General features: G+C 41.8%; 1 protein-coding gene across 3 annotated transcripts in view; it reads left to right on the top strand.

Annotated features, from left to right (window-relative positions):
- SLC10A7 (solute carrier family 10 member 7) overlaps positions 1-22,931 on the top strand; it is a 195,648-nt gene that overhangs the window by 154,564 nt on the left and 18,153 nt on the right. For all 3 annotated transcript variants that reach the window (XM_070415273.1, XM_070415274.1, XM_070415272.1), the window contains 4 exons: positions 1,973-2,056; positions 9,177-9,342; positions 11,070-11,121; positions 19,548-19,621. In XM_070415273.1, the coding sequence (XP_070271374.1) occupies positions 1,973-2,056; positions 9,177-9,342; positions 11,070-11,121; positions 19,548-19,621 (376 nt within the window). The remainder of the gene's footprint in view (positions 1-1,972; positions 2,057-9,176; positions 9,343-11,069; positions 11,122-19,547; positions 19,622-22,931) is intronic.

The raw sequence follows: 22,931 nt of genomic DNA, 5'->3' as shown, positions 1-22,931 counted from the left end.
CATTACTTAATTTCTTTGTTCTGTTTATTTATCCACAAACGCATTCTCTGTGCCAGTTACTGGGTTAAGCACAGGGATGGCAGAGGGATGATCGCTTGTGACATGGTTATTCATTAAAATACCTTGAAAGTATTGACTTAATAAAGTTGAGATAGAAAGAGGAGCAGGGCCATGTAAGGTCATCCATGAGCTTCCAGACAAGAATCATCACCTTTTAATAGACAGTTATTACCCTGACTATTACTGGCCCTCTCCGAACATTGTGAACCTATGGATAGACCATTGAGCTGGATGTTTTGAACTTTAAAACTTTGTTCTTTAAAGTGTATTTTTCTGTTCATCCAGTGCTTCAATTTCCTGTAAAGTATGTCTTTCTTTATTTCAATCCTTGCCCCAAGGGCATCCTTGGAATTGGTATTTGTGAAGAGAATATATTTGTTAAGTACAAGTACCTTGTGCCTCCAGGACATTGCTGCTCCGAAATAGTCTGAAATTAGATTTTACTACTCTGGCTTTGCATTAAAAGAAACCTCTAACAGCCATGTAGCATTTACTACATCAGGAATCCAATCTGCTCCTCACCAGTTCCACGTTTCCTACTTCCCTCTCTTCATTTCGTTAGTGTGTCTCGGTCAGGGAGGAAGGGGCTACAATTTATGAGTTAAACCAGTGGCCAGTGGTCAGTGTTGAAGGTGGTGTTGAATGAGTGCCAGCACCAATGGGCAGGACATACATTCTTGGCCTTTTGAATGCATCTAAATTGGGCTGGCGATAGGGTGTAGAACTTGATAAACTACTCCAGGGTAGAGAAAGGTTTTGGTGAGTCAGTTCACACAGAAACCAGTGAAAACACTGATCCCACATTTCATCCTGAGCTACTGACTTCATTGATCTAAAGATTTGATTTGTTTTATTTAACATTCTGTGTCCTCGGTCATCACCATCTCAATGTATTTTATAAAAATGATTTTTCCAAAAGGTATTTCCAAGTTTAACTAAATGCAGGTATCTATGGAAATTGAAGTTTGGTTTGCAGGGGGAGGGTGACAGCAAGTTCCAAGGGCCAGGGAGCTCATCAGTGATGGTTTGAGAGAATGTGATGGCAACAGGGAGTTATGAGAGAGAGAAGCATCTATGGAACAGGTTAGTATTTTGTCAGGTTTGAAAACAAGAAGGAGGTTTGAAAACATTCAAGTTCATAGGAAGACAGCAGTTCTTGGTGGTTGAGGCTAATGTGAGGGTGCAACTGTGTTTGTAGACAAACTCCATTTTGTGCTGCTGGCTCTTATGAAGCCGAGAATACAGTAATTAGCAAAGAAAGAGCCAAAAAAATGAGGAAGAGTTAAAAAATAGGATTTATGAACAGTGCTAAGACATACACATCTAGGAGAGGTCTACTGACATTTTAAGTTGAAAATTACGTCATGTTCAGATTTCCCATTTGCTAGACTTTGTGTAAGAAAAAAAAAATTTAAAGACTATGAGACTCATTGCCTTTGTTTTGAAGGAGTAAGAAAGTTAGAAAATATTTCACTTTCATAACTAAAAACATCACCTTGATAAGAGAATAAGATATACTTGTTTGTTTTAGGTAGGTGATAGGTGAAATGGTAATCACATAAACTATGATTATAGATGAAATATCATGCCATAGAATTATAGACACTATGAACACAGAATCACTTTATTTTTCAGAATTGGATTTCATAATAAGCTATCTCAGTTAATTGTAAAACAATAGTTATTGTTTGTCCTCAAACTTAGTGTCCCAATAAAAATTGTATACTAAACTACTTAGCAGTCTATTTTGTGTTAAATTTTTAAAAATTTTAAATAACTTCATTTGCTCTTTGTAGCTACCAAATTTTTGGTGTATTATGAAAGAATTATCTTATTGCATTATTTGTCTAACAGCACTATTTGCTCATCGGTTCCAAGTAACTCTAACTCCTCTTATATTCTTGTTTAACAGCTCGGCTCATCCTCTTCGGTGCCTTTTACATCTATTTTTTCTCAGCTTTCTGTGACGGTTGTGGTTCCTCTCATTATCGGACAGGTAAGGTCTCCAATTCCATCTGCTCTTTTCTTTATAGATCAATTGTGAATTCTTACAAAATGTCAGGACAATTGAGAAAAAGATAAAGGACGAGACAGTTAAATGAAAATACAAGACTGTGCAACACAGGTTTTATCAATCACAATATTCTCATCCTTTTATTTTTTTAGTTAATATCAATATGCTTTACAGATAGCTATAGATAGGGACACCTGCCCAGAATCTTGATTTTTTTTAACATTTATTATCCCTTCTTTAGAGCTATGCAGCTAGCTTGAAACTTTTAGCCAACCGTTACCTTGCTCTGTGACCTCTGGTAAGGTCTTGGCATTTGGGGCTATTGCTGGGAGCAAGCATCTGTCTTTGGCTGCTCAGAGCCTCCTCCAGCAGCAGGTATCCTATTTGTGATCGTGTAGTTAGCAAAATAAACATTTAATTCTATAAGCTCTTACATTGGATCCTAGAAAATTTACTTTCCTTTACCATTCTTATTGAATTGGACAATAGAATAAATTCGTACAAATTACTTATAACAAGGTCATAATAACCACGTAATTTAATTATAAGATATAGGTTTTAAAACAAGGTTGTTTTTCTACTCACAGGTAGCCACAGTAAAGAACAACAGAATTTAATGTGCTACTAAATGAGTGAGTTTTAGGAAAGAATATATTTGGATGATTAAGGGCATAGACGTGGGTTTAAGAACAAGTAGGTTCTAGACTTAGTTCTACCTCTTATTTTCTGTGTGACCTTTGGCAAATCATTTGATCTCCTTAGTTCCAGACTCACAACTTATTAAATTGTATAATAATAATGCCCATCTTAAAAGCTATTCAAGGAAATAGGGATGCATATAAAGGTTTTGTCATTGAAGAGCCTGACACAGGTAAGTACTCCATAGCATCTGTCATCAACATCACTATCAAATTCCCTACAAATACTACACAGAAGGCAACTCTTTGCAATATTAACTATAAAAATGGTGTATGTATAGACATGTAGTATTTACAAGCTACCTTGGGTTAGGGTCCCTAGGAAACAAACACTGAGACCAAGGTTTCCATGCGGGGAAGTACCCTGGGGCTCAACGCCTTTGGGAGAGTGAAGAAAGGACGGGATGAGGAGGAAATGAACTGTGATGCAGTCCTGCGGTGGCCTCAACATGTCCCAGGGGTGCCCTGTAGCTGGGAGGACCCCTCAGACTGTCCTGCCTATCCTGTTGCTTTTGTCCCTCCCACTCCCCATGGGAGGTGTGGCCTTGGGGGAATCTGCTCGCTCAGCAGAACTCCCAAAGGAGCTCAACTGAGATCTTTCAGCCAAGCAAGCAGCCCATTCCCGAAGGGATGGAACTGGGTGGATCATCACAGCATCCGCTATACAGGCACTGATCTTTTTGTTTTGTTTTAATTTTATACTTAGAAAAGGGACTGAATTTAGGATAAGGGGGGAGGATTTTAAAGCACTCAAAAATACAATTTAATTAAATATGACTGATACTTGAACAGTGCTGATCACCGAACAGGAATCTGAATAAATATTATTTCCCCCATCTACCTCTCTAACTTATTTCCCACATTTCCTACACTCTTGCCTTCCTGGCTTTTTCTCAATTCCTGCTTAATTTTTCTGTTTAGAGGGTCTTTCTACCCACCGTCCCACCCCAGCTCATTGTTCGTTTGACTCTTTAATTCATATCTTCTTTGAACCACCTATCTGATTTCCTGATTATCTGTATTGCAGCACCTCATTTGATTCCTTTCTTGTCCTTTTTCACTACTTTCTTATCATTTGTTTCCCTGTTAACTGTTTGTCTCCTTGATTAGACTGTAATGAGTATAGGAACCATATTTGTTTTGCTTACCATTACATACCCAGAGCATAGGCCCCCAATACATATGTGCTGAATGAATGAATGAGGGAGGAAGGGAATCAGTGAGAGTTCTATGATCAGTGAGGGAAATGCTGTGTCTTATAGAGACATAACAATACCTACCTGCCCTCCTCAGATCTAGACAGTTTACACCGTGGATAGTATTAGTTTAAACCCATACTTATTTTCTTGGTTCTGAAAATAATTTCATATACTAGCCAGGGCTCATACATTCTTCTCTTAGTGGATCTTGGAAATATGTCTGTTAATAATAAATGTTTGGCTTAAAACATATGGACAAAGAAAATATCTTTGTCAGTCATTTAACTGGTTCTTTTTAATGCAGATGGCTATATAATTTATATAATTAATAATATTTAACCAAAGAGAATAATAAATTGTTAAATTTATTGTCCTTTACATGCTTAGTAGTAAAGTATTATAGTAAATTATAAAGTAGTAAAGGTTGCCAAAAGTAGTGTAAGTGGTTTTTTAAAAGTACTCTAGATATCAAAGTGCCTATATTGACATCTACCGTCCCCTCCTATATTCTAGGATAACCGTCACACCCCAGCCTCCACCTGTAGAAACCACCTTGCCTCTTGCCTCCCCTACATCCTTCCTTCCATCCAGGAAGACAGTGCCCCATTTCTGCCTCAGAAATCTCATGCCTGGCATCTTCACATCCACACCTTCATCCTCTCTTGTCTAAATGCACCTCCCAAACTGTCTCTGCTGTGAGCCTCTTCCAGTTCCGGCCCAAGGTCTTTGCTGCCTCCAGGGTGGTCCTAAGAACCAATCAGGTCAGGTTGTTCCTCTCCTTAAAGCATCTGCTGGCTCCCTGCTGCCAGTGCTCTGTGGCCCACACAGCCTTCATCCTCTGGCCCCAGCCCGCCTCTCCACAGTCATCTCCCGCCCCTTCATTTAGGCTCCTGTTCTGCCATATGCAGCCCCCCCCCCCCAACCAGGCCCCTCATGGCCCCATGCCTTTCATCTTACTGTCCCATCTTTTCTGCCAGCAAACTCCTACTCATTCCTTAAGACTCAGTACAGAGACCCTTCTGACGTGCAGTCCACCTGCTCTGACTCCCCAGTTCCAGTTCCCCCAGGGTCTTGATGCATAATATTTATCAGGGGAGATTATACTTGATCTGTGAGCCTCCTGAAAGCAGAGACTCTATTATAATAAGTATATTTAATAGCATACTCCACTATAGGGTGTGAGCTGTATAAAAAGATTGCCTAAAGAAAACTATGAATTTACCTTCACGGAGTCCCCAACTGCATCTCCCCCGGGTCTCCAGCTTTGCTAGAGAGAAACACATAGTTGGTCTCACCTTGCTTTAAATTCTTGAGTTCAAATTTAAAATGGCATACAACACTTCCTAGACGTCTCACTCAACTTCCTCATAGGGTTACTCCACCCTCTCCTATATTTTCAAGCCCCTTCCACTTCCCCTAACACTCTCCCACTTGCCCATTGCATTCAGGGCTCACTGCCTGTGCTTCTGCTTCTCAAACAGGCCAGCCTCGACCCTGCCTTAGACACTGCATCGTCAGTCCTTGTGCTTGGAACACCTCCCTCTCCCTCTCAGAAAGGAAAGACCTTTTCTCATCTCCCCTCCACCCCCGCCTCGCTCTCTATTGTCCAGTATAAACCCCTGCCTAACAGGATAGTATCTGCTTCTTGTTTGTTTGTTGTTTTTGCTTTTTTCTTTATCTCCTCTAACCAGAAGGTGAGCTCCATGGACCAGGGACCCCTCAGAAAAGAAAAGTCACATTCCTGTTCAGCCAGCTAACTAGCTTTTGAACATTTTATGCAAGTTGTTTGGGCTCTGTGTGCCTGTGTTTTCAGCTGTAAATTGAGCAGGATAACATCTGTATGGCCTTTTTCATTACAACACAGAAGTAATAGTGGGAAAGGATTTTCAAAAAGTTAAGTAGATGATGGGTGCTTATTGTATTCATTTATTATTGTCGTTTATACTTTTTACAAAGTATACTTTTTACAAAATATACATTGGATTTGATTTTATATCCCCGACTATACATTATAACAGAATACTAATGAAACAAAATACTTTATGAAAATTTATGGATTCAATGAAATAGAGGATAAAAATTGGAGAAACAATCTGAAGCCACCTTGAAGGAAAAATACATTTTAAAATTCAGACCTAACATGAAAAATTACCCACCTTATATCCCCACTCAAAAATCAGATAATAGATATAAACACCAGTAGGGGAAGGCAAGAAAATACCCTGGGGGAAAAACAAAGTGATATATATTACATTTCTTGGTTATCTCCAAATATGGCACTTGTCACCTAAGGTGTGTTAGTCTCCCAGCTTGTGTCGTGCAGGTCCTGCAGTAATTAATATGTGTCTCAACTTGTTAGAAGTACAGGGATACAGGGATTCAGGTTGCCCTTTCACCGTTACTAGTACTTAGTTTAAAATAAAGAAAATCAAAATACAGAAGGTGAGACAATAAAATGAAAAGCTGTGGAAGATTTTTCCCTTCTCTCTCCATAGAAAAAGGCAAACAAGTTCATGAGAATTTGTGACTTGGCTTTGAATGCCTGAGTTTCTCTGAGCGCTGAGAGCAAGCGAATGAGCACAGATTCTGAGCAAAGACACAGCTGGCCCCCTCACCAGAGTGCCTTTCCCCTCATCTGCACTGTGGTTTTTCCCCAAAAGAGGGAATTCTCGGGCACCCATCAGGTTGTGCTGACCATCCCAAGCAAAGCCTTATTTCCTGTAAGGTTTTAAACATTTCTGTAAGCAAAGAAGTTTGGAGAATTATAAAATGACATGGATTCTTGACTCACGGAGAATGTATGGAAAGTATAAGTGGCTGAACTAAGAGAAGGCGAGGTTTCCTGGAGTTTACATCCAAATCAATCTTTAAGGCAATATCAGATCTACTTCACCCAGTGGTTTATGAAGCATTTTAACAGTTTTCTGGCTACACAGGCCAACAACACCTGCTTTGTGAATTTAATTTGAGAGGAAGATGGAAAAGCTGGCAAGGTATAAAATGGTTTACTTAGAAAACACAGATAAATATCACCGCAAGACTAAAAACAGCGAAGACGATCTGTTTTCCTCTAGGGGTGTTGTCTCACTTGTCGGTCTATCCAATCCCCAAGTGCTGGTTGTTTTCTTTATCGAGATTAAGTGTCCAGGTTCAAGCACTGACGTGTTTAGAAGAAAAGCATTTAGGGAGGAGGATGCAGGACTCGGGGGCCTGCACTTGCCCCATTGAAGGAGTCATCCCCACTCTGAGCCTCTGAGCACTTAGTAATGAAGAAAGAGATGATTAGGCTAACGAAGTCCATCGCTGCTTAGATTAGAAATGTGCCTTGGCTTTGAAAATGCCTTTGACTTTCAGGTTATACCTAATTCACATGTATTTGTTTATGTTGTCAAAGGGGCGATGGTAGAAAAGAAAGACACTTTTATGTTTGGCATTAGAATCATACATGCTGTAACCTACTGCAGAGACATCTTTGTGTTTTTAATCATTTTATTTTAAAACAAGATTGGGAGGACAGCATCAGTTTCAGTAACGCTATGTCATTTCCATTTATTTTCCTTCCTAAATGAGTTGAGTTGTACTAAATTTGGGCAACTACCAGGTTTATGCTACCAAACACAATAGATTATGAAGTGACCTTTTAAATGAAGTTCCTCTGTAGCCTTCAAATAAGCCACCCCCCCACCACCACCACACATACACACACTGTAACACATGAACGTGGGCCACCTGGGTACCTTGAACGCTATTATCCTAAATGTATACCATTCTAATACATCAGTGCCTAGCACTGTGTGACAGGCCGCTCTTATCTCTCCATACATACTTCACCACACTGTGACATTAAAGAAACGAACACTAAATAAATTACTATGGTTTGGGATCACTTCTCAAAAACAACAGCAACATAACTTTTTATAAATTCAACTATAAATTTAATTACAAGATCTACTTTTTAAAAAAACTTAACCACTGTTTATACTTATATGACACTTTCCCCTTCATCCCACCGCACCCAAGCTTCCTCTCTCTGTATTGTGCCTGCGGTCAGCTTTCTGCCAGGACTCCATTTACTAAGACTGATTTCACTCACTGAGTCCTTGAGAACAGACATGGTTTATTGAACAGCCATTTGTTCACAGGTTTGTTCTGTGAGTGGTTTGTTTTGTTCCTGAGTACCTGTGAAGGTATGCCCCCTGGCAAATTAAGCCTTTTTAGTGACAGTAGAGGATGGCAGAACCCCATCAGCCTTGTCAGGAGAAGTCCCCTGACCTCATTATTGCTAATGGATCATGGTAATTCAGCCTGTTGTGAAGTCTCATGTTCAATTATGCAAGATAATGAGTGACTCAAATCGTAATATGTCTCAACTGGGGTCCGTATTATAGGGCTTGTTCAGCTTCTTTCAAAAGTGAAGGGTTTTAAATAGTGGTTCACTCTTCTGTCCCAATGAAAGTTATCACCAATATTCAGACTGTCCTGATTTTAAATATCTGATTTGGTTCTAAAATATGAGAGGATTGCTCTATAACTTTATATTTCACCGATCCTTTTTGTAGGAAAGTTAGGGCAGGTTTATTCATTGTTAAGTGTTAATTCTGAAATTCTAAAAGCATGCAAATGGCATTTGTCTTTGGATTCACAAAAACTCTAGATATTCAGAGTTTGAATTATTTAAGCTCCCACAACACATGCACTTTTGCTTTTCAAGCATGAGTTATAATTTAATTAAAAACTTCTGGTGCGTTGCTAACATTTTAAATATTAATATGTTCCATGGATCACTTTCTATTATCTGCTGTCTTGAAATTCTTGAAGATGTCAGATTTTTAAGATTCCCAAAGTCGCACTCAGAATTGTCTGTTGAGGCAAAGGGGACTGTGATAATTACACACATCCATTAGGATGAACAGAGGAGATAAACTTTGGGGAGGCTTAATGGGCATGTCTCGGTGACAGCTAGCAAAGAGCATTTGGCGTGATAAAGGATGGATTTGAATGCACTTGAAAACATACTCTTATTATGGACACCAGTGGAAGCTGCACCACAAATGTTAAATTCCCCAGAAGAAGATTGGGGTGGCAGGGATGCTTTGAAATCCACTGTGGCCATCATCCAAATTACTCTCTTTCCTTGCTGTCTTCCTGCTGTCAGAATCGCTTTGAGATGCCCAATCCCACTCCCTGTTGATCTCTGTGTTTCAGATTGTCCGAAGGTACATCAAGGACTGGCTTGAAAGAACGAAGCCTCCTTTTGGTGCTATCAGCAGCAGTGTGCTCCTCATGATCATCTACACCACCTTCTGCGGCACGTTCTCCAACCCGAACATTGACCTGGATAAGTTCAGCCTTGTAGTCATACTGTTCATAAGTAAGTGGGACACGGGAGACCTTCGCTGTCCCCTCAATAGCAAAGCATAGCATGTGTGTTCCCTGCATTCATTGTGAATGTTAATTTGATTAGAAAAGAATACTTAGTTTCATGCTCTATGTGCTCAGTGACTTTACCAAGTGCATCTGTTTTTTACAAAGATGTCAGTAATGATACACATATGACTTATTCTCCTATGTCCTTTTATGCCTGGTTTACAAGGGTTGATGCCAGGTGAAAGAAGTCATAATATCTGTCCAATTCAAGTGTTAAGTTGAGCACTTTTTGCCAATTTTATATTATTATAACTTGAGCCACTCTTATTCTTTATCATAAATCAAAAGTAGGATTGCTAATGTATACTATTATTTTATAACAGTTGGTTAAAATGTGAATATTTACATCATTTTCCTATTACAGTATACCCAAAGTAATATCATTTCATTGTAAGAAGTAGCAGACTATAAAATGCTTGCCTACTAGGCTCAAAAATTCATGTATGTGTTATCTATAGCTGCTTTCAATTAGAAGGTAGAACAGAATAGTTGACATAGAGACCATATGGCCCTCAAGCCTAAAGTATTTTTTTTTTAAGATTTTTATTGATGTCAGAGAGGAAGGGAGAGGGAGAGAGAGAGAGAAACACCAATGATGAGAGAGAATCATCGATTGGCTGCCTCCTGCACACCCCACACTGGGGATGGAGCCCGTAACCCGGACATGTGCCCCGACGGGGAACTGAACTGTGACCTCCTGGTTCATGGTCGACGCTCAACCACTGAGCCACACAGTCCGGGCCCTAAAGTATTTTTTACGTGTCCTTTTAAGTAAACTTTGCTGACTTCTGCTCCAAACTAGAGATGGCAGGAAGGGAGGGGGCTTTAACCACAGAAGAGGCCAGTCTGGATTTAAAGGTCATTTAATCCTGGCTGTTTCCAACTTCTCAGCCTCTATCAAGGCACAGGCAGAGCTCAGGACAATATTTTAAAATGTAGTAGGTAATTAAAATATGGGGTGTTGCCCTAATCGGTTTGGCTCAGTGGATAGAGCGTCGGCCTGCGGACTGAAGAGTCCCGGGTTTTATTCCGGTCAAGGGCATGTACCTTGGTTGCGGGCACATCCCCAGTGCGGGGTGTGCAGGAGGCAGCTGATTGATGTTTCTCTATCATCTATGTTTCTAACTCTCTATCCCTCTCCCTTCCTCTCTGTAAAAAAATCAATAAAATATATTTTAAAAAAAAAAACATGGGCTGTTAACCAAAAAACAAAAAGAAATGAAAAGAAATCTTATGTTCTATTTATCCTGCAATACCAATGACAACTTTTGGTAATTCTAATATCGAAGAATCTTATGTTATTAAAAATCAAGATGAGTTATTCCAAAATGTTTATTATATCCTACCACACTTATGCTATTTGCTATAAATATTCATAGTATAAACCAGTTGGCTCTAAACTGAACAAATTTAATAACCAAATCTTAAATCAAACAGAGTTTTAGATTTGCCGTGAGTAGTAGACCTCATAGATTGTATCTGGGGATATCTTCAATAAGAACAGGTTGAATCCCACTAATTTAAATGATTGTATTAGTTCAGCAGCTTATGCTTGTTTGTTTTTCTATTTGAATTCCTGTTAGTTTCAGATCAAACTAAGCATACCAGTAAATATGCTACAGCCACTGCTTTTATAGTGCTAATGTAGGCTCAATCCTTTTTTCTCCCCAGTATTTTCTATTCAGCTGGGCTTTATGCTTCTAACCTTCATCTTTTCAACAAGGTAAGTGATTTGGTATTTCTTGTTGGTTGTTTTCTAAATGAAGACGCATGCTCTTGACGTGACTTTTGAGCCACCATGCTGTTACAGTTTTTCTCCTGCCCGCCTGGCCATCACTTTCCACCCTGCTCCTGCCGTCCTCCAGGGGAGACCTTAGGAAAGGACCTGCCCATGGCCCTGTCTCCTCTGTCCACATCGTGTGCTTGGGAGCTCCTCCATTCGACTGGCTCGAGCTGGGAGCTGTCAGCTGATGAATGTAGAGCCCAGACCTGCCCTTCTGATGTCTGTCCTGAGTTCCAGCATGACTCATCCTTTACCATTTAGATAACTTCATCCTGTTGTCATCATAACACCTCACACTCAAGATGTTCAGAATGGGCTCCCTCTTTTCCTCCAACACTTTCTCTCTCATTTGCTTATTTATTGTTAATGGAACCACCATCCACAGAGGTACTCAGACTAGAATTCTTCATATCATTTTTTTTTTATCTCTTGATCCTACTCCAGTAATATTTTTTGTGCTTCCAAAGCCACTTCCCTAGTTCAGGATTTGTTGCCTCTTCTTGCCGTAGTCTATTACAATGGCTATCTTACTGGTATTTTCACTTCCAGGCCTGACTTCTCAATGCATTTCTTACTGCTTCGAATCACTCAGAGTTCTGACAGTAGCGCTCATGTTCCGAGAGCTTCATTGGTTATCCAGAGCCTGCAGAGTGAAGCTCACTTTGGGGGCTAAGGCAAGGCCAGTCTCATGAACCACCACTGGCAATCTTGCTACCAAAGCTTTAGGTTGAGGTAAGGCCTTTGCTGCCCTTTGAAAGAACCTCTTGTGTTCTCATCCCTTGCCTTTGCTAAGGCTGTCCCCATATCAAAATTGGTCTCCATACCCTCATTCATCTTCCCTGGTCTTAAAGGCTCACCTCTAATGCAGCTTCTTCCATCAGAAATTATGTAAGCCTTTGGTATGAGAAAGTTACCATAGTGAATGACAGAAATAAGAAATAATTCCAGTCCTGCGTGAGTTATAGACTAGATATATGCATGGATAACTACCTGTCCTGAGTGGTACAGTAAGCCAACCTTAGTCCATTCAAAGAAGAAAGTACCTCCAAAGACAGTAATAGAGCATGGCTTCCTGGAAGAGATGGGGTTTGACCCGGGTCATGAAGCATGGCTAGTTATTCAGCAAACAGAGATGCAGAGACGGGGTTCTTAGTGGGAGAAGAAACAACAATGCAGATGTGGACACACACACACCAAAACACGCTGGGACAATAAGAGTAGAGGGAGTTTAAAAATAATACTATTTGGAAAGGTAAGCTTGGGACAGATTGCCAGCCCCTTGAATGTCAAGTGATGCAGCGAGTTACCACAAGGGAGGGGGCCGGGCTGTTGGTGGGGCCTGCTAGTGTCAGGGCAGCAGAGGGCTCAGGCCTCGCATTAGGCAGTTGGCCCCATGGCACTCGGTATAGCAGGAGCTGATTGTAAACAGTCAATGAAGACTTACTGATGGGTGTAATCTGAAGCATTTTTACCAAGCCTGTGTTGTGACTTATGAGTAAGAGTAAAGCCTAGAGCCATTGAGTTACCAAGAAAGTGTGACTCATTTAGGTAAGTCTGAGAATAGGAGCTATTTTAAAGGTGTCTTTTTTGTTGTTGTTGTTGTTTTGTTTTTTGTAAATGGCTTGTTAGGGCGCCTCAGAAAAGACATGTGCCCTTCACTGGCTGTTTTGCTGGTCCTTGTGGCAGCGTGATCATCGGGCCACTCATCCTGTCCTATCAGACTAGGTAGGATGCCATGCCTGTGAGTGAGTGACTGACAAATTCTTGAAAAACACAGAATAGCCACTACTGAGGCTGCTGAAGGAGGACTGGTGGCATCACAAATAGTTGAATGAAAACCGAGGATTTTCATCCTGAAGCAGACTAAACTTTCCTAAGGCCTGTGGTTTTGAGACCCTTCTCTTCTGCCTTGTTCTGCCTTCACTGAAGTTCTGTTGGGTTTTGAATGTGCTCGGCCTGGTGTCAGGCATCACATTCTTTGACAAACAAGACTATGGGGTGGCTGTCATTGTGTTCCTGGGTAATGGGTGTGTATCCCCAAATATTCCATTAACATCTGGGGATTTGCAGTTGGACAAGATTTAGTAGATGGTTTTCACTTTCACTTTTTTCTTCTTCTCGTGCTGAGAGGCCTTATAACGCCTGGAGATTTTGTTGGAGGAGTGAAAATTATCAACATTTAGTGAAACCTGCTCAGGGCCAAGCACTGTGCTAGGGATTGGGCATGAGTTATTCCCTGTAAGTCTGACAGCAAAGACTATGATCCCAGGCATTTTTGTTGCTGTTTTGCAGATGAGAACCCACGCTTAGAGCAGTTTAGTTTAGAAACTTACCCAAAATCAGGTGACAGACAGCACACCTAGAATTGAAATCCACTGCCACCTGACATTTCCAAAAGCATTGGCCCATGCTTTTCTACTGCACTAAATAAACTACCTTAATTTCTTTAAAAATTCATAACACTTGTTTTGGTTAGGGAATTTGTAGAGAATGTTTAACTGGATTCTTTAGGTTTACACAGAAACACAAACAAATTAATCAAAGACACCAAAAATTGGAACTAATACCCATTGGTTTATATGCTGTTGAATTTAATTTTCTTTTCCCACCTTTTGTTCCTTTCTACTTAAAATTGGTGAAAGTGGCCTGTGGGGCTTTTTTCTTACCAATTCAGTACATCTCAAACCAATCCAATTATCCAGACACAAAAGTCTCAGCATGGAAAGAAGTCTTTTTTGTACAGCATGTCACTGACCTCCGATGATGGCAGTTTAGCTTAAACCTGGGGAGACCCACCTAGAAAATCCAACTTCCCTGCACCACTCTGCTCCCCTGGTGAGCATTGCTTAGCCTGGCTGACCTGGCATGGGAGCCTCCTCTGCTCTGAGTATTTAAAATACTCGTGAGAGTTGCGACTGTGTTCTCATCTCTCTGTCCTTAGAATAGTGTTCAGGTTATAAATTCCAACTCTAGAGCCAAACAGACCCGAGTTTTAACCCTGTTTAATAACTGTAACTGTTGTCAACTTCCCCAACTACTGTCTCATCGGGGCATTTGGAGAATTAAATGATGTGCACAGAAAGCCCTCAGCATAACACCTAGCATATAGTAAGTGCTCAGTAAATGTTAGCTACTGCAGAATATTTATTATATCAAAATAACATATTATTTCAAGAACTAATTATGGAAGAGAGGGAATTAGCATTTCTGGTTTTGTAATACATTCTTTTGGACATTTCTGTGTCACTGTTGCTAGCAAATGAGAGTTTATTCATCAAACCAAGACTCAGCCGTCCTCGGTGACCTACGCTTTCTACAACTTTGGAAAGCTGTCAAAGTTAAGAAAAAAAAATTGTTGAAAAGGCTTAGAAAAATAAAGCAGTCATTGGGAGCCTTTTAAAAATATATAAAAGACAGTTTGATAAGCAGATAACAGGAATAGAAACCTAGAATGTCACTAGAGTGACAAAAGAAAGCATTAACAAGAGAAGAGGAAGAAAACAAATATTCAAATATTTGTGCAGGTCTTTTAATCTTTATCAGTACATTTTCAATCCCAGCTCTCAATGGGCCTCTCCCTATAGCCCTGGGAGGGAGGAGGGTGGGGAGCAAGGTAGGGCGGGAGGGAGAGAAGGAAGACAACCTTGTGGTTAATGATAAGTCTCTTACCACTTCAGAGATGAGGCAGCGGAGCCACAGAGCTCTGAAACTCTTTATGCTGCTCAGCTAATGACAGAGGAGGTCACCTCCTAAAATGAGTGAAAACAAAACACAGGTCCAGAGGTCAACAAAGGAAAGCACCTCACGTGGACGTCCCCTCTAACAGCACTCACACGGGACTCCCTGAGGAGCTTTTCTGCTCCACATTCTGTGATTCTCCCTGTAAAACCTCTGACATGTTTTCTTTTGTAGGAACTGCAGAGGGAGGCAAACGAAATGCTATGTGGGAAACGTGGATGGAAAGCTCTCTAAGAGCCAATAAAGAAACTGGCTGGGAAGGAAAGGAAATAAACATCCCAAGGGAGGCCAGAGGGATCAAAAGAATTATAAAAACAGGATAAAAAGAAAATATTAAAAAGACATAAGGTCGAATCAGAAAATAAATAGTAATGTGATTCAAAAATGTGAGCAGACACAATAGAGATGCTAATCGCTGAAAGTAGAGCCATTACCGCATAGGTGCAGTGCACAGCATGGCTGAGGGCAGGTCACTTCACAAGAGAGCAGCTCTCACCCACTACATTTAGTGGTGGTTTTTCGTTTGGGTGGTTTTTCTTTGGCGATGTTTTTGTTGTTTTTTTTTTAATGATTTTTCTTCTCGAAGGCAAACTTATCTCCAAGACGTGGGGCAGCCTACTTTCTAGTTGTGACTTGCAGTTGTGCTTCGAGTTCCCTTTGTGGAAAAAGGAAGGCAATAATACTAGCTACCTTATGAGACTGTTCAGAGAAGGAGAAGTCCAGGCAGCAAAGTGCTTAGAAAACAATCAGCGTTCCCTGCTGTGGTTACTCATCAGCAGCAACATCATCCTGAGTGGAGGGCTAAGTGAGCGGCGCTCTGTTGGTTTTCCCCAAGGTCCGTGATGTGAAGTGGTCTGTTACTTTCTAAATAGGTATAGGCCAGCCCTGTTTAAGGGGAACATTGTTTCTAACCTTAAACATTCCGCTTGTATTTACTGATCCTCCTGACTGCAGACCCTGTCAACAGAACCAAGGGGCAGTTTCGCCTGAGATCAGGCCTGTCACCGCCCAGTGGGGGCCCGTCTGCGCCTGCTTCCTGGAGCAGAGGTGTTAGGGAGTCCCTGCAGACATCCTCCTCAGCCACTGTACGCGCTGTTCTGGCCAGTGGCAGCCGCACCAGCTTAAGTCAGCGCCTTCTTGGCCAGAGAGATCTGGACACATTGGTAATGTGCTCTAATCTGGAAAGGAACAAATACGAAGCAGAGCAAAGTTCCCCAAAGGAGAGGGTATTGTCAGATTCACTGGGAAGAAAACCCAACTGCTTGGATCCAGATGCAGCAACCGCTGGATCTAAACGATGGAGCAAAGAACTAGAAGGAAAGGCCTCCGCAGGGTTGCAGACCCAGGCATTGCTGGGCAGTCCACACTCGCCCAGCTGGTTACGCTGCGTGGTCTGCAGTCAAGGTGGCATTCATTCCCATACAGCTGGCTGTACATTGTATCCCCAATCTGCCTACTTCAAGCTTTTCTAATGTCTTAGGTTCCTGGGCCTCCGTGTTACCTCCAATTCTCTATGGGTGAGTGAAGTGCCTCACCCTTTACAAAGAAAGTAAAATCTCTGGTATAAATTGCCTCCATTTTCCCATTCTCCTACTGGAACTTTTCTGTAGTTTTCACTCACCTTGTCATCTCTTGTTCCCAGCTCAGACCAGAGAAAACAGCCCCTCGGAGGCTAAAACCCGTCTCATCCTCTGGGGCCTCTCTGAGGACCTGGCCTCCCCTGTTGTTTCTCCTGCTGCATCTTCCCTCTCTAGGTGATCACATCCCCATGGCCCTCTTCTTCTTTTCACCAGATTTCCGCAGCACACTCTTCCCTCTCACCACTTCCAGTTCAGTGCACCTGGACATCAGCTCCCAGGCTCCTCCCAGACAGCACTGGGCCCGCCCACTCCCCACTTCCCACAATGCCTTGATGCCTTTCTCAGTCCCATATGCTCAAAGCTTCTCATCTCTTCGATCCCTCATCCTTTGACAAAGCAACAGTAACAGTAAAATAGCTAGCAAGTACTAAACACTGCAGCATGCCAGATTCTAAACAAACACTGGCGTTTATCCTGAAGGTGGCCCTCAGAAGCAGGCACTGTCATCCCCATTTTATGTCCAAGCAGAGGATGGTCTGAGTTTAAGTTCTTGTGCATTTGCCCCAAAAGCCTGTGCTCTTAAGCTGTTGGGAGGCAACATTTATTTCATAGAGGCCAACACTTGCCAAGTTCTTTTAAATCTGTCTTCATATCTCCTCCCACCACCTCCTGCCCCCGCTGTGCTTCTTCCTGCATCGTCTCGTCATTTCAGTCTCACACTGTGCTGTGTGATTACTCCTCTTCCTCCTTCTGGCCCCACTTACCAAGGCCACACTCCTTGTCACAAGCCAGTGTCCCTGTGCACAGTCAGCCTGGAGAGCCTGCACGTGTCTCTGCCTGTTCTTTAAAGGCCAGCCCACTAGCTGTTTTCTTCAGGAAGGTTCTTTGTGTTCCATCACCACCCACTCCTCTGCCAAGCTTGAGAGAATCCTGGCCCCACTCCAAATCACCCCCCCCCCCCCCCCACACACACACACACACACTCGTTCTCTTTCTCTTTTATGGAGTATATACCTGTCTTCCTTTCCTCCACGCTCACGGGACCTTACGGGGCTCCTTTCACATTCGGCCTCCATGATGAATGAGGGGATCAAGGACTATGTGGGCCATGTAGTACTATGTTTACAGAATAAGTGTGGGCCCTAGCCAGTTTGGCTCAGTGGATAGAGCATCAGTCCGCAGACTGAAGGGTCCTGGGTTCAATTCTGGTCAAGGGCATGTACCTCAGTTGCAGGCTCGATCCCTGGCCCTGGTTGGATGGGAAGGGGAGCCACGCATGCAGGAGGCAAACAGTCCATGTGTCTCTCTCACATCAATGTTTCTCTCTCTCTGTCTCTCCCCCTCCTTTACACTCTCTCTAAAAATGTATGGAAAAATATCCTCAGGGAGGATTAACACCAAAAAAATTAATTAAAAAAATAAACAATAAGATTGGTATCACAATATAAATATGAGAATAAAATGTAGGAACGGCAAGGCAATCTTATTATACTCAAGTGACATATATCCACGGAGGATTCTCAGCTGAGGGGGACACCAAAAATGCAGTTTGGAAAGTTGTTATCAGAAAAAGAGCTGGAGGTAAGACCGTTTAGGAAGCATGAGCACATGGGACGTTTCAGAGGCGAGAAGACCGAAGGGCAATTAAATGCTGTCAACCTGTGAACTGGGGACAGGGAGGAGACGCAGGAGATGGCCCTTCTCCCTCTAGTGAGTGTGTCACAGAGAAAACAGGATGTGGGGACCTGTTTAGGGAAGATTGCTCTTCCAACAGAAGTCATAGATGAGGCTGAGGTTACTAAAGGAAATGGTGGGCTCTCTTTTTTTGGAGATCCTTAAAAATCAGATAGAGTGCTACATCTGCAGCTGTATGCACGCCGCCGGGTCTAGTGCGTCTTTCCATTTGCTGACTCTTGTCTGTGTCCAGGGCAGGGGATGAACGGACTCACTGTGGCTTCACACCCTCATTCTTCAGGAAGGAATCGTCTCTAACATGCCAAGGACACAATGATAATAATGACATTTCTAGCCTCTGTCCTGGTCTCTAAATTTCTATAATCTGAATATGAGGTTCACCAGTACTGACCCCCATACCATTTAATGGCTTTTGGCAAAGTGAGGGTTTTTTCATGCTTAACATACTATATAGCAATAGTAGAACATAGCAGTTAAGAGCGTAGGCACAGGAGCCAGACTTAACTTAAATCCTGGCTCTGTCATGCCCCGGCTGTGGGGCCCTGGGTCACATGCGCCTTCTCTGCCTCAGTTTCTCAGCTGTGGGCAGGGATGGTTGGTATGTTTTGCAGAGACCTGAGAGGAGGCTTGACACAGTGGGGCCTTGACTTACGAGTTTAATTCGTTTCGTGACAGAGCTCGTAACTCAAATTACTCGTATGTCAAATCATAAAGTGAACGAGTGAGACACGTGATGCTGGGCTGATGTTGTGGCATTCACTGTGACGTTCGCTGCGCCAACTAGCAGTGGGGTATCTGAAGCTGGCTTGTAACCCTAATTTTAGCTCGCAACTCAAAGCAAAAAATCGGCCGAGAGACGGCTCGTATCTCGAAAAACTTGTTAGTCGGGACACTTGTAAGTCAAGGCCCCACAGTATATGGGATAATGCTTTACTAAAACCTATGATGTTGAATCTTTGTTCATACCATGCACTTCTCAAAGGACCTGTTTGTCACTGAGTGAGCAGTTTTGCAGACACAATGACTCTTTCAAGCCAACAGGTTGCTATCAGGTGATAGCCTAGGCAGTGCCTCCGGCACGACTTTCCTGGAGTCCTGCGCCACCACTGATTACAAGTGTGATCTTAGGAGACCTCCACCACACCATTTTAAAACCGTCCCCCTTCCAAGGATAAGTGACTCAGAAATGATTCTCTGTAAAGACATTCAGAAATTTGGGCGTAGAATGGCTTCTGTCTCCAGGATTGGTTAAAGGGATGTTAACACGAAGGTGGGTATTACGTTTGATTTAGGATATGTTAAATAGGCTGTTAATGAAAGTATTCGTAAAGCACTTTTTTCTCTTGCCCCTAGGAATAATTCCGGTTTCACACCAGCAGACACTGTGGCTATCATTTTCTGTTCTACACACAAATCCCTCACTTTGGGTAAGTGATTCACAGAGTCACAAACTAGTTTAGCCCTCAGATAGTTACATATTATGAGTGTGAGATTCAAGCAGTGCTTCAAATTAAATGGAATGGGCTATCATCCACTTGGTTAAAGGACAATAGCAAAATGAGAATGGGCCGCTGCTTTGAAATACTATTATACAATTGAACCAGTTTTGGAGGGCCTACGGTTAAAATGTAGGATCGCCGAAACTGGTTTGGCTCAGTGGATAGAGCGTCGGCCTGCGGACTGAAAGGTCCCAGGTTCGATTCCGGTCAAGGGCATGTACCTGGGTTGCGGGCACGTCCCCAGTGGGAGATGTGCAGGAGGCAGCTGATCAATGTTTCTCTCTCATCGATGTTTCTGACTCTCTATCTCTCTCTCCCTTCCTCTCTGTAAAAAATCAGTAAAATATATTTTAAAAAAAATGTAGGATCTAGCTTAATTTATAAGGTTTCTGATTCTCATAAAAGGTTTTCCATATGGAATGTTAATGTTAAAAGCTGGGAATGGGGGTGGACAGTGGGCAAAAACTCTGCTTTGGAAGGCTCTAGAGTTGCCCCTAGAAAATATTAACTTATTTTCTGGAAGCTTGGGGCAAGGTGGAAATAACATTATTTCTCTAATTGGATATTGACAATTTGAAGTTCATTTCAAAATGTTATGTTGCTTCAATAAAGAAACACATTATCATTATTATTAACTCAATCTGATTAGCATCTAAAGTGAAATAAGTATTTATTTAATGGACAAAAATAGATCAAGAAGGAAAATGCTGTTTTCTACTTAGCTTTATCCAGTTTAGTGGCATTATCCCAATAACGTGTTTAGGTATCCAGAATCCATGTTTCTAGTCATTAAAAGTCATTAAGTAATCAGAACCTTCACTGAAATATACATCACTCATAAACTCTTTGGGCTAATAGGCACACTGTGGCAAAAACTTGTAGGAAAACTTTTCATTTTGGCTTGTGACTCACTGAAGAAAAGGAAGAATCATGACGTAGCTGTGAGTCTGCTCATGTTCAAGTTCAGTCTGAACCTAGAAAACAAAGATATTTCATCATGTTTTTGCTAAACCCCTCCCTCATATTTGTCTGACACTCTCGCCAAGTTTGGAAAGTGATTTAAAAATTGGACAAACTCTTTGAGGAGCAGTTGCTATCTAGGGCTTCAGCTAATTTGAATAAATATACTGTTCATACATTGTAGCATGTTTGGTAGGTTTTCTTTATAATCAACATCAAACTGAAGTTGAAAGACCTTTGAAAGCCACATTCCAGTCCTGATTTTGTGACCCTGGACAAATCACTTAACCTCCTGAACCTCAGCTTTCCCATCTGTAAAATGGGGCGGTGTAATACTTTGTAAGGCAATTGTAAAGGTCAATATTAAATTTGTTAAGTAGCTAGCACAGTGCTTATATGTAACGGGTAGTCAGTTCATGCCAGAATGTATGTAAATTGCTATGGGTTAAATGAGATAGCCCGGAAGAGCTAGTGTGCTGCCTGGCACCTAGCAGGTACTCTTTAAGCAGTAGCTATTGTTGCTAGTTACTTTTAACTGTATTAGTTATGACTGTGTTACCATTCCCAGTCTGTCTTGTAGATTTTCATGTAACAGGTGTCGTTTAATTGTTGACCTCAAAGAAACCATCTGACACTTTTTCCCCCACGTGGATATTGTGATGTGATGTCTGGATTTCCCGGTCTCCTAAAAAGTAAGGGGTTGTTATAAAGGTGGGGAGTCCAGAGGTGGGTGCCCGCAAATGTCTCAGATGTCCCAACTCAGGGTCTCCTGAGCCTGTGTCCTTCGAGCAGATGCTGACTCACAGCATTTCTACAGGGGCCTTTAGACCCTCCCCTCCCAATGGGGCATTTTTTGGTTTCTCCATGATCTTCTGTGCTGGAGTTGGCTGTGTTGAATGATGAACTCTACCCCCAAAAGCACACAATCAGCATCCTCTTCTTTTCTATAAGCAAAACTCCTGTTCACTCTTTCTTTCTGTCACTTCTTTCCATAATTCCAGAGCCATACTCTCTGTTCTTAATGCTTTCTGAAAGCTAATTTTCAGACAAACAGCTAGGTGCTCTGAACACCAATCAGATGTAGCTGTTTGTTGAAAAGGGTTGGGGGAACTTGGACTTGTTTGCTTTTGTAGTGTCCTCTCCTGAAACAGGTACTTAGATTCTCCAATACAATACTAGTGTAGTTACCTAAGTAACCATGGAGTGTAAATCCTTAGTTACTTCTGTAACACGATAGACTCAATCTCTCTTGGAACTATAAAACCTAAATACTCATCCTGACTCTTCCTCTGGTACCTTCCAGGCCTGTTTCCTTAGCTCTTAGATTAGAGACTTTTAGTTCCAACTCGACTATTTTATCATGCCTTGATCATACCTGGCTAGCATTTATAAAAATGGCCTCTCTGCTGCTTCCCTTGTCTCAGGAGCCCCCTTATTTTCCCATATAGCTAGGGGTGTTTGGATCCTATTACTAGAATGGCCTTGCTACGCCCTGTGTCTGTTTTCACAAGATCGAGTACATATTCCCCTCTCCTGGTGCCCGCCATCACTGGTACAGAGGATGTGTCACAACGGTGGCCTAATGCAACTTCTATCTACATGGAAAGAAAAGAACATCACACTAAGTGCGAGCAATTCATATTTCAGAACCAAGGAGGAAATTTCAGATAATTTCACTTGGAGCTATACCTTCACCTCACACACACAGCTAAAATACAACAGATTATATCTTTGGTATTTAGAATATATATCTATACCTTTGGCAGTCACTGTCATAGTATTCTCCAAGTGGTTTTATACATACACACCCCCGCACACACACTCAGCATCTCAAATAGAATACTTATGAATACCATTCATTATTACATCCAGTATTTGTATTTAAGAATAAATCATTGCGGTCCAAGTGGTACCCATGTAACTACAGAACCAAAGGTGAAAACTCTTGCGTGAGAAGCCTTCTGAAAGCTGTCTTGTATGTACACTCTCGATTTATTTTATTGTTCTTGCTCTTGCCCTGTCTCGATCTCCTCCATGTGCTCGCACCTACACACATGCTGAATTTGATTCATTGCTTTTATTAGTGCATTTGCCATTGATTGATTAGTTCTTCGTATTAGTACTTTTTCTATTGATTGATTGCAGATGAAGTGACTATTTGACCTTTAATTATGAGGCTTCCTATTGAAAATGACATTGAGCTATGGCTTCACATAATCCATCTGGAAAGCCTGACATGATGCCATTCCCCGGAGTTCGTTGAAGAAGCAAGAGGAGG

The sequence above is a fragment of the Myotis yumanensis genome, unplaced genomic scaffold (assembly GCF_028538775.1).
Source record: "Myotis yumanensis isolate MYYU_CA2020_CCGP unplaced genomic scaffold, mMyoYum1.0.hap1 SCAF_5, whole genome shotgun sequence".
Classification (NCBI taxonomy): domain Eukaryota; kingdom Metazoa; phylum Chordata; class Mammalia; order Chiroptera; family Vespertilionidae; genus Myotis; species Myotis yumanensis.
The sequence above is the reverse complement of the archived record's forward strand: the minus strand, read 5'-3'. Positions and strand labels throughout refer to the sequence as shown.